The sequence below is a fragment of the Myotis myotis genome, unplaced genomic scaffold, assembly GCF_014108235.1.
Source record: "Myotis myotis isolate mMyoMyo1 unplaced genomic scaffold, mMyoMyo1.p scaffold_m19_p_3, whole genome shotgun sequence".
NCBI classification, from domain to species: Eukaryota; Metazoa; Chordata; class Mammalia; order Chiroptera; family Vespertilionidae; genus Myotis; species Myotis myotis.
The window spans coordinates 149,961,953-149,974,606 of record NW_023416335.1 but is presented as its reverse complement, the minus strand read 5'-3'; the positions used below and the strand labels follow the sequence as shown (position 1 = coordinate 149,974,606).

Here is a 12,654-nt window from a genome sequence, read left to right as displayed (position 1 = left end):
CCCTCTCTCTCTCTCTCTCTAAAACAAACACAAAAAGAGTATAATGAGTGATATAATCTAATGATACAGAATTCAAAACTCAGAGGCAGTTCTAGGGAATAGGGAGGAAGCATGGTTTGATACTAGCTACCAACGTTGAAAATACAAGAGGTTTCACATAATCTCTATAGATTTCACATAATCTGGCTTTCACATAAAATTCTTGCTTCTTTGTAAATCAGAAAACTTGGCACAGCAGGCCTTGGTGACTGCTTCATTCATCTTCAGTGATTTCCTGGCTCCTCTGTGTACCTGGGTTTGACTCCCCTGTTCTAGCAACTCAAGAGCGACCAATACTTAATCGTATGTTGCTTCATTACTCACCTTTTTCAGGTGGTCCCTTTGAGAAGTATAGGGTTTCTTAAGCATGTACAGGTTGACAATAAAATCCTAGCCATTTGAACAAAGGGATATAGAAACTCTTGCCCAAACAGCATTGCCTTTACTAATTTTTAAAAAGATGTTATGTAATACTTTAGCTGAGAACGTGAATATTCAGATAGAACTAATGATAGTGTATCTTCACTGTTGATATCTAGGGGGCGCCATTCCTAACGACTGCAAATCTGCAAGGTTTCAAATAGGTGTTGACATTTTTTCAGTTAATGGTCACGGCCCACTCTTCCAGTCATTCAGGTTGGGATGTTTCTCATCACTTTCGAAGCATCCCTTTTTGTCAGCAGCATTTGTGTTATGCCAGCTGGGGGGATATTACCTCATAACAGTAGAAGATTTCAAAACAATAGTCAATTTTACTTAAACTCCATGTTGAAAGCAAAAGGAAGATTGCTTGGTAAGCCCTTTGAGGAAGAACAAAGTGGTCAAACAATGTTTCATCAAGGAAACTCAGAGAAAAAGAGAACATGGTAAAACCAAATACAGTCCAGTGTGTAGAAAGAGGCAGCCTCGTGAAGAAAGTCACTATGATTTTATTCTACTTTTTCTGTCTTTTGTTTTTCTATTGTTGGCATTTGTGTCCATCTTTTCCAATAACTAGTTCATATACGCACATTAATCCGCTTTCATTCAGTAACAGTTGGGAGGATATTGTGCCAGAACATTTGGAGTGGTTGTTGGTTGTCTTCAACACGGTGGGGCTACGAGTGATTATTTTATTCTTTCAGTTTTTCTGGGTTACCCAAGTGTTCCTCACTGTGTCGGTTTTGACAAGATGAGAAGAAGTAAACTCGGTACATAAGTAATGACAGGCCTCATCCCCATCCGCGCCAGGAGGCAGTCACGCCAGGACAGGCAGCCGCTCCATTCCTTCTGCGCTTCTGGTTTTCCTCCAGCTTGCACTCTCTGCTGTGTCTTCAGTCACGTCCCAACCCCAGAGAAAAGAAAAGAAAAAAAAAACCTCTTCAAAACTTAAAGCCGATGACCAGGAACCAGCAGAGGCACGGAGACCCCAGGGCCAAGCCGGGCGTCCCCGGGGGCATCCGAGGGGAGCGGCACTTTGCGTCATGCAGGGCCCGCCCCTTCCAGGACCTGGGTTCGGCGTGTTCTGCCGTCTTGGCCGCAGCCGTGGAGCAGGATTTCCGCGGTTGTGTAACGGCCCCTCGCGGGCGTGCAGAGGTCTGGGCCCCGCATCCCTTCACCTCCCGGCCCCTGGTCTCCGGCGGCCGAGCCATGGCCTGCGCGGCGGCGGGGAGCTGCGGGGCCGGCGGCGCGCTCTCGGTGCACACCCTGCTGTTCGACCTGCCGCCGGCGCTGCTGGGCGAGCTCTGTGCCATCCTGGACAGCTGCGACGGCGCGCTGGGCTGGCGCGGCCTGGGTGAGTGCTGGCGCCGGGCGGCCGCGGCCGGGAGGGGCGGCGGGGCCCCCGCGCACGCTCCCTCCCGCCCGTCCGCCCGTCCGCCCGCCCGCGCTGCGGGGCAGCTGTGCGCGCTGCAGGGCGTCTCTGCGCGGGCGGTCCTGGACGGCGGGGAAGGGCCCCGGGATGCAGCCGCCTCTGGGTGGTTCCCACGGGGAAGCTGCCCTTTCCTGGCCCTGGAAGGACACCACCTCCCGAGACCCTCCCCAAAGCTGCCCCTTCTCTTTCAAAGAAGCCTGGAGTATGGCTGCAAGAGTAAGTGAGCAGAGGCTGGGCAAAAACAGCAAGCCGCGTGCAACCATCTAATATGTATCAAGCGTTCCTGTCTTCCTTCGCTCAGTCCTGTCTTCCTTCGCTCAGAGTGTTGTCAACCCGCATGTCTGTGCGATGCTTTCTGGTCGTTGTTAAATTAGCCGAGACTGGTGTGTTCAGTGCCCTCTCAAGTGACCACCTTACTTAAATGGCAGGTGAAATGCGAAAGTGAAATGCTCTTTGTAATGAACGTGGCTCTCCGTCTTCTTAATTATCTCATTTACCCAATTCGATGGAATGACAGTTTAGGCTCTAGAGCAGCGGTTCTCAACCTGTGGGTCGCGACCCCTTTGGCTGTCGAACGACCCTTTCACAGGGGTCGCCTAAGACCATCCTGCATATCAGATAGTTACATTACGATTCATAACAGTAGCAACATTCCAGTTATGAAGTAGCAACGAAAATAATTTTATGGTTGGGTCACAACATGAGGAACTGTATTTAAAGGGCCAGAAGGTTGAGAACCACTGCAGAGAATGGCTTTTTATTTTAGTCTGGAAAGTTGGCTTCAAAACCCCATTTTATGCAGTCATGGGAAGGTTGAGACACTGCCTGTGGGAAGTGTTGAGTGTGATCGCCAGAAATGATTCAAGCAAAAATCTTTGTTTTGTTAAGCACAGGCGTTTGGGGTTAGATTTGATACTCTGTGATGCCACATTGAATGTTAGTTGAAAATAAAAACAATTATGTCAAAACAACTTAGCCTTAATTCTCGAAAAGTGCTGTTTTTCTTACGAAGGATAGCAGAAGGCCTAGGAGGGAAAAAGTTGTAATTGTTGTTCATGAATATGGTCATACTTTCTGGAATGTGGCATTGGGCTTCTAGTTACATAAAAATTATTTGTATATCATAAGCTCTGTACTTCTAAATTATAACCCTTAAATAAATGCCTCAGAAAAGTATACCCGAGTCTTTGATTTCTGGAAAGCACGGAAATTTCTAAGATACCTTTGAGGAATAAGAACCCTCTCAAAACATATATATTTTATTGATCTCAGAGAGGAAGGGGGAGAGAGAGAGAGATAGAAACATCAATGATGAGAGAGAACCATTGGTCAGCTGCCTTCAGCACGCCCTACACTGGGATCAAGCCTGAAACCCAGGCATGTGCCCTGACCGGGAATCTAACCATGGCCTCCTGGTTCCTGGTTAGACTCAACCACTGAGCCATGCCGGTTGGGCCCAAACAGATCTTTTTGAAATGGATGATGGCATTGGCAGTTTTTGCACCCACTGGTTTTCTAGGGTTACTAATTTTGTGAAAGAAAAATGTAGTTAGCCCAGTACACAGGTAGCAAATGAGGCCAGGTAGGTATTATAAATGAGTGAGGCTGGTTGGTGGAAACTTGGAAAGGGGAAGCACATATGTCTCATTTAAAAAGGGCGGTTAGTAATCAGCCCAGGGCCACTGTGGCTTTCCAATAAGTTCAGCCCAGTGTTGCTGGGTCTCTCTTTCTTTCCCTGTCTCCTCTCTTCTCTCTCACCATCGAAATTCATATATTCATATTTTACATGGGTTATCCCATATAATTCTTCCAGTTGCCCAATGAAGCCGGTGATACTATCATCACCAATGTTTTAACAGACGAGGAAACGGTGGTACAAATTAGTTAACTTGACAAATTGACACAGCTAGGAAGTGGCAGAGCCAGGACTTGAACCTTGGCAGTCTGAATCCAGAGCCTGTGCCCTTTCGCAGCCCCTCTATACTTCCCACTTGACTTCCCAACCATGACTTCCTCAGAGTCACAGGTACCGCTGCACTCTTTCTGCTACACTCTCCAGTCTCCCTAAGGTACGGCCATGTCTGCCATGGAAGAACAATCCCATGAGCCATTTTAAGCCACAGCCCCATTTTCCTAGTTGTGGAAGGAAATGAAGACCACCCACACGAGAACAAACACAGGCTCCTTATTCAAAGCAAGGGAGTCAGCCAGCATCACTTGCATTTCTCAGAGTGCCAAGGCAGGCAGAGGAGTAGAAAAGCTTTATAGTGGAAGACAGGGGAGGCTTCAGATATGCCCTAATTGGAGGCTGTTGGCATGAGGACGCTGTAGAGGGACTAACTACAAGTGGAGCATTCTGTGTGATTGTTTAGGGTGCATATCTGACTTTCTCCCATTTACCCAAAGTTGGAAGCAGGGGCAAACCTTGGGGAAGCTGTTAGTTATTAATCAAGTCCTGACCATTTGGGCCCGATTTCTACAGGGGTTATTGTTTGGCTTCCTGGACTAGAGGCTACAGATACTAATTTGACTTCCCGGACTGGTTCCTGTAGGTGGTAGATTGGCTCCCTAGGCTGGTTAACACATGATGTGGGTCAGGGTTGCATTCTCACATATAGTCTGGCCACTGTTCCTTTGTGTACTCATTCTGTCATAGGGGAACGCCTACTTCTTGATTCTCCAGCTACAGTTCATTGTGCAGGGGGTGGTGTCTATTGACAGCCTGGACCACAGAGCTCTGAAAGGAGACTTGGAGCACACCAGCTGCTTCACGAATTGTTGGCTCAGCAAGAAGGGAAGACCGGCTCCGTTCAGGGTAGTTGAGGGCAACTGCCTGTGTTAAATATGCTGAGTTTCTCTATTGGCCATTGAAAGAGAAAGCGGGGGAGAGGTGCAGGGAGGGAAGACTTGACTTAGAAGTGGGAGAAGAGAGTGTTGGGGGACTGAATTAAGAAGACAGTCCCTTTTATTTATGCTCAAGACAGTGGAGAGCCTGAGGAAACAGAGGGTCCAAAATTCCATATAAACAACAACTGTAATAGTAACAGGTAATGTAATACTTTAAACAATAAAGATAAAAAAATTTAAAAAGTCGCAGATAAGACTGTCTTGAGCTGATGATGATTCTTTTCTTAAATTTTTTAAATTTTTATTTATTTATTTATTTATTGCTTAAAGTATTACAAAGAGTATTACATATGTCTCCTTTTTTTCCCCCCGCCCTTGACAATCCCCTGGCCTTCCCTACCCCCCAGTGTCTTATGTCCATTGGTTATGCTTATATGCATGCATACAAGTTCTTCGGTTGATCTCTTACCCACCCCCCTCGTGCCCTCCCACCCTCCCCGGCCTTCCTGCTATAGTTTGACGGTCTGTTCGAGGCAGCTCTGCCTCTGTATCTATTTTTGTTCATAAGTTTATAATGGTCTTTATTGTCCAGAAATGAGTGAGATCATGTGGTATTTTTCCTTCATTGACTGACTTATTTCACTTAGCATAATGCTCTCCAGTTCCATCCATGCTGTTGCAAATGGTAAGAATTCCTTCTTTTTTTCAGCAGCGTAGTATTCCATTGTGTAGATGTACCACAGTTTTCTAATCCATTCATCTACAGATGGGCACTTAGGCTGTTTCCAGATCTTAGCTATGGTGAATTGTGCTGCTATGAACATAGGGGTGCTGATGATGATTCTTGATGATGGTGACTATCAGGCTGTATTTACAAAGGCAGCTCTGATGAAGGCGAGTCATGTGGCAGCCTATGTGATATGATATGACAAGATAGACCAGTTGTTCACAAACTGGAATCCCATACCATCTTTTAAAGATACCAATGTCCAGGCTCCACCCCGGAGCTGTTGATACAGTAAGTCTGCATGGAGGGTCCAGCATCTTTCTGGGTTTTTTTCGCCAAGCCCTATAGGTGATGCGCAGCCCAGTTGGGAGCCATTGCTTAGGTCAAATTCTCTTCTTTGATAGCATCCTAACATAACAGTTATTTCCCCACACTCTTTTACCACTCCACTTAGTTCTTTTTATCTTTAAACAAATTCTACGTAAGAATCTTCAGATCAATTGTATCAAGTATTGTTATTTAAAAGAGTATCATCACAAGGTAACATATTCTCTGGTTGATGTTTCTATTGGTTTTACAATGAAAGTAGAGCTCTCATTAGAAAATGGTATTTATCTTATACTACTTTATAGACACGGTGTCATGTATACAGAGCCTCTGGTAACAACTCATTTCAGTCCATTACAATAGACTGGTATTTGAATTAAATTGTTTGGAGCACTTCAATAATACACTGAGAAGGAAACCCTTTTTACAAATACTATATAATAGTTATATTCAATTTTCTTCTGCTCAAAAAGGAAATAAAATTATAATAGAAAAAAAGTAATCACTTGAAAACAAATTAAATCTAAAATCACATTAAATGTGTATTTGAGTATTCAATAAAGATTTTAGATAGTAATAATAATAATAGCTGCCATCTAGTGAGTGTTGACTATTTGCCATAAACTGTGCGTTAAGCATTTCACACTCATTTATTTATCTATGAGGTTGTTATTCTTTCTATTTCCATTTTACAGACAGAAAAACTGTCAGAGAATTTAAGTAATTTACCTCAAACCATTGTCCAGTAAATCACAGGATTCTAACCAGAAGGTCAGAGTCCAGAGCCTAGCTATACCCTTATTTATTTATTTAATTGTTTTATTAAATATGTTTTTATTGATTTCAGAGAGGAAGGGAGAGGAAGAGAGAGATAGAAACATCAATGATGAAAGAGGATCATTGGTCAGCTGCCTCCTGAATGCCCCCTACTGGGGATCAAGCCCACAACCCGGACATGTACCCTGACCAGGAATCGAACTGTGACCTCCTGGTTTATGGGTCAATGCTCAGTCATTGAGCTACACCGGCCGGGCACTTATGCTCTTTTTATTTATTTATTTATTTTTTTAAAAATATATGTCTTTATTGATTTCAGAGAGGAAGGGCGAGGGAGAGAGAGATAGAAACACCAATGATGAGAGAGAATCATTGATTGGCTGCCTCCTGCACACCCCCTACTGGGGATTGAGCCCGCAACCCAGGCATGTGCCCTTGGCCGGAATCGAACCCGGGACCCTTCAGCCCCCAGGCTGACACTCTATCCACTGAGCCAAGCCGGCTAGGGCCACTTATGCTCTTTTTAAAAAAATGTTTAAATTGCCCTAGCCGGTTTGGCTCAGTGGATAGAGTGTCGGCCAGCAGACTGAAGGGTCCCGGATTCAATTCTGATCAAGGGCACATGCCTGGGTTGCGGCCTCAATCCCCAGTGTGGGGCATGCAAGAGGCAGTTGATCAATGATTCTCTCTCATCATCAGTGATAATTCTAACTCTCTCCCCCTCTCCCTTCCTCTCTGAAATCAATAAAAATATATTTTTTAAAAATAAATAAATGTTTAAATAGAATTGTTTAGAACAGTTTTAAATTTACAGAAAAATTTAGAAGATAGTACAAAGAGTTTCAATATATTCTATATCCTTCCTTCCCATATACTCTGCATCCAGTTTTTCTTATTATTAACATCTTACATTGGTATGACACATTTGTTACATTGTTGACACACTGTTATTAAAGTCCATACACTATTCAGATTTCCTTCATTTTTACCAGATATCCTTCCTGTCTTCCAGGGTTCCATCCAGGACACCACGTCACATTTAGTTGTCATGTGTCCTTCTGCTCTTCTTGCTGTGATAGTTTCTCAGACTTTTCTAGTCTTTGGTGACATTGACAGTTTTGAGGAGTATTGGTCTACTGCTTTGTAGAATGACCCTTGACTGAAATTTGTCTGATATTTTCCTCATGATTAGATTGAGATTATGGATTTGGGAGAGGTAGGCCACAGAGGTAAAGTACCGCTTTCATTACATTACATCAGAGGTACATGATATTTACATGACTTATCACTGTTGATGTTAACCATGGCTGAGGAAGTGTCTGTCAGGTTCTTCACTTTAAATTGCCCTCCCTCACCCCCATGACCACGTTATACCCTCTGGAAGGAAGTCACTCTGTGTAGCCCACACTTAAGAATAGAGAGTTATGCTTCCCTTCCTGAGTGGAGTGGAGCCTGTGTTCTTTTGACCACCATGTTATTTCTCCCATCTTACTTGTTCTGTTTAGATCTGACTTCTACTCTAAGTTATGGCCCTTTGTTCTGTTCCCCTTTATGATAATACTAGAGGCCCAGTGCACGAAATTTGTGTGTGGGGGTGGAGGGGTCCCTCAGCCCGGCCTGCGCCCTCTCGCAATCCGGGACTGCTGGCTCTTAACCACTCGCCTGCCTGCCTGCCTGATCGCCCCTAACCACTTTGCCTGCCTGCCTGATCGCTCCTAACTGCTCGCCTGCCTGCCTGATTGCCCCTAACCGCTCGCCTGCCTGCCTGGTCACCCCTAACCACCTCTGCCTTGGCCCCCTCTGCTGCGGCTTCGTCTGGAAGGACGTCTGGAATGATGTTCAGAAGGTTGTTCGGCTATCCAGTCTAATTAGCATATTACTCTTTTATTATTATATTATTATAGATTCCTAAAAAGAGCTATTTATGCTCCAGTTCCTCCATTCTCCCTGAGTCTGCTCCAGTCAGGTTTCCTCCCCACCGCTCCACTGAAATTCCTCTCCTCCAAGGTCACCATGGCAGAATCATCGGTCAGTTCTTCATCTTATGTGGCACATTTGGTCACTCCTTCTTCCTTGAAGCATATTCTTTGCTTCTAGGACATTACACTCTATATTATTCTCTCTTTACAGTTCCTCTTGACCTCTGATCTCCTAGAGTGCCCCTGGGTTAGTCTATGGACCTCTTCTCTTCTGTGTATCTACTATACCCACTATCTTGTCAATTCCATTTTTTTTTTTTTTTTTTTTTGCTAATAACTCCCAAATTTCTAGCCTGGGTCTCTCTCTTGATTGTCAGCCCCATCCATCTACTTGCCTGTTTGATAGACAACTCCAACTGAACAGTCCAGTTCCCTTTCCTAAAGTTTTTCTCCAGCCCAGTAATGGCAACTCCGTCCTTCATTTGTTCAAGCCAAAAATATTAGTCTTCTGTGACTTCTTGCTTTCTCTCTCAAACCACTTCCTATCTCTCAGCAAAGGCTGTTGACTGTACCTTCAGGATCAATCTAATAATCTGACAACTTCTTACCGCTACCACCACAGCCATCCTGGTTCAAACCACCATCAGATCCCACCTAGATAATTTCAGCAGCCTCCTCAGCAGGCTCCATGCTGCTGCCCTGGGCCAGTCTCTTTTCAACACAGAAGCCAGTGAGTAAAATATATGTGTAAAGTATATTATATCATTATCCTATTCAGAACCTTTCACTAGCTGCTCATCTCACACTTAACACCAAAGTCCTACATCGCCTTACTCACTTCTTTTCTGCTCAATTGGCCTCCTTGGACATGCAAGGAATATTTTTCCTGCAGGTAACCTTGAGGCTTACTTCCTCACTTCCTTCATGTTTTTGATGAACTATTACCTACCCTAACCACTCTTATGCTTCTTTCCTGCTTTATTTTTCTCCATGTCACTTATTCTTCTCCACATACTTTATGTCTTTATTATCCATTTAGCAATAAGCATCATGAAAAATGTTTCCCTCAGCCAGACCCAGCCTCTCATCTGGGTAGCCGTGCACACAATAAAAGCTCCCCTTACCACTTGGTGTTTCTTTGTAGGCATGCCTCCCCAGCTCGACTGGAAGTTTCCCAAGAGCAGGGAATCCTGTGTCCCCAGAGCCTAGCATAGCATGCTGTTCATAGCTGAAGCTCCATAAATATTTAGAAACGAATGAATGATGAATAAAAGTGGAGATGTTATGAACATAGACTGTACTATCTGGTAAAAAAAAAAAAAGCTTCATGAGGGCAGGGTATGTTTGTTGCTTTGTTTTCTGCATACTCCTCTAGCGTCTAAAATTGTACCTGGTACAGAGTAGGCATTCGGTAAATATCTGTTGATTGAATGAATTAATGAACAGACAGCTGTTAGTGAAACATCCAAAATATTCCTGGGCAGAATCTTAGACAAAGCATTGTACAACATCGTGGTCTCTGCTTGTAAGAATTTTCCAATTTAATATAGGCAACATCTATCCAGATGCTATAAAGAGGTTAACAAGGGAAGACAGTGTGGGAAAATAGTACTGATCATCACCTGGGTACGGACTCTGAGTTCCAGACTGAAACATTGGTGTTGAGAGTGAACTGTTCTTAAATTCTCTCCCAGAGGTAATGTTAAGTCCTTCCCTAGATCTGAGATTGAGAAAGCAGGACAGATGGAGGGATACCTGAAAAATCACGCACAGCCTTTCCAGATATTAAGTTATGAGCCCTACTCAGGTATTGGAGTAACAAGTACACATATGCCTAGGTATGGATAAGTATTGTTTCTTATAAAATTTCTTAGCTAGTGGGGATGATTGCTTCGGTCTGGAAAGAGAAGTTCAGCTAACTTACACTTCTGAAATTTGTTTTACCTTTTTTTCAATTAAAAATATCTTCAATCTCAAATGTGTTTTTTAAAAAATGACTTTTTTTGTGTGTTTTGTAGAAAGAAGAGGCAAACTTATCTTTGTCTCATTAAGTTATCTCAAAACAAACTTTGTGGGACTGTAGTCTTAATTTCCTACAGGTTTTAGCATGTGGTAAAATGCAAATAAAAAAGCTCCAAATAGGGGTGTGTTGCATTATTCTAAAAAACCCCTTCTGACACATATTTGCATATGGAGAGTGATTTCTGCGTCTGAATTCCCCAGCGGTTAGCACTACCTAGAGAGTCCTGCCTCTCAAAACAGCACCTTAGAGCACCCAAAGATTATTTAGCAATCGGTATCTTCAGATAATCTAATCTCTGAGCTCCTCAGGTCGACTTCATGTCTTATATTGTGAAAGATTTCCTTCCAAAAAGTGGTTTTAAACAATGGTCTGCTATAGCATATTTTTAATTTTTTTATTTTATTTTTTACAATATACAAAATAAATCTATTATCAGATTGTAGATACAAAAAAATTAGCCAATTATGTGCAATAAACATTAATATTTCAAGAAAAACAATTTTAAATATAATAACATTACATACAATAAACATTAATATTTCAAGAAAAAAAGATTTTAAATATAATAATATTACCAAAACTGTACTAACGTAGTATAATATCACAAAAGTTGTAGGAAATATTAAAAATCTGCAAATAACAGGATTACTTCTATAAATATTCTAAAATATTTTTTTTCTCTGGCTCTATTTTTGTTCATCAGTTTATGTTGTTCGTTGTATTCCACAAATGAGTGAGATCATGTGATATTTATCTTTCTCTGACTGGCTTATTTCACTCAGCATAATGCTCTCCAGGTCCATCCATGCTGTTGCAAATGGTAAGAGTTCCTTCTTTTTTACAGCAGCGTAGTATTCCATTGTGATGTACCACCTTTTTAAAAAATTCTTTATTGTTTAAAGTATTACATTTAATATTACATATGTCTCCTTTTTCCCCCATTGACCTCTCCCCAGCCATCTCCACCCCCCAGCACATATCCTTACCCCCCTAGTGTCTGTATCCATTGGTTATGCTTATATACGTGCATACAAGTCCTTTGGTTGATCTCTTATACATCCCCCTCCCCTGCCTTCCCTCTAAAGTTTGACGGTCGATGCTTCTCTTTCTCTGGATATATTTTTGTTCATCAGTTTATGGTGTTCATTATATTCCATTGTGTAGATGTAATACTGTTTTTTAATCCACTCTTCTGCTGATGGCCGCTTAGGCTATTTCCAAATCTTAGCTATTGTAAATTGTGCTGCTATGAACATAGGGGTGCATATATCCTTTCTGATTGGTGTTTTTGGTTTCTTGGGATATATTCCTAGAAGTGGGATTACTGGGTCAAATGGGAGTTCCATTTTTAATTTTTTGATGAAACTCCATACTGTTTTCCACAGTGGCTGCACCAGACTGCATTCCCACCAGCAGTGCACGAGTGTTCCTTTTTCTCTGCATCCTCGCCAGCACTTGTCGTTTGTTGATTTGTTGATGATAGCCATTCTGACAGGTGTAAGATAGTACCTCATTGTTGTTTTGATTTGCATCTCTCAGATGATTAGTGACTTTGAGCACGTTTCATGTCTCTTGGCCTTCTGTATGTCCTCTTTCAAAAAGTGTCTATTTAGGTCCTTTACCTATTTTTTAATTGGATTGCTTATCTTCCTTTTGTTAAGTTGTATGAGTTCCCTGTAAATTTTGGAGATTAAACCCTTATCAGAGATAATATTGGCAAATATGTTCTCCCATGCAGTGGGCTTTCTTGTTGTTTTGTTGATGGTTTCTTTTGCTGTGCAGAAGCTTTTTATTTTGATGTAGTCCATTTGTTTACTTTCTCCTTAGTTTCTATTGTCCTAGGAGCTGTATTGGTAAAGATATTGCTATGACATATGTCTGCTATTTTGCTTGCCTATGGATACTTCTAAGTTTTTTATGGTTCCCTGTCTTACGTTTAAGTCCTTTATCCATTTTGAGTTTACTTTTGTGTATGGTGGTCTAGTTGGTGGTCTAGTTTTATTTTTTTTTGCATGTATCTGTCCAATTTTTCCAATACCATTTATTGAAGAGACTGTCTTGACTCCATTGTATGCTCTTCCCTCCTTTGTCAAATATTAATTGAGCATAATGGCTTGGGTCTATTTCTGAGTTCTCTGTTCTA

General features: G+C 42.4%; 1 protein-coding gene across 6 annotated transcripts in view; it reads left to right on the top strand.

Moving 5' to 3' along the window:
- The first annotated feature begins 1,219 nt into the window (after nt 1-1,219).
- The window catches only part of IRAK3 (interleukin 1 receptor associated kinase 3), a 63,025-nt gene continuing 51,590 nt past the window's right edge, over nt 1,220-12,654 (top strand). The window contains exons 1-2 of one of the 6 annotated variants that reach the window (XM_036300321.1): nt 1,406-1,813; nt 2,088-2,107. In XM_036300321.1, the coding sequence (XP_036156214.1) occupies nt 1,503-1,813; nt 2,088-2,107 (331 nt within the window). In that variant the 5' untranslated portion in view covers nt 1,406-1,502. Of the gene's footprint in view, nt 1,814-2,087; nt 2,108-11,296; nt 11,332-12,654 lie in introns of those variants that run through there. The other 5 variants (XM_036300323.1, XM_036300322.1, XM_036300320.1 and 2 more) reach the window with 5 other exon arrangements.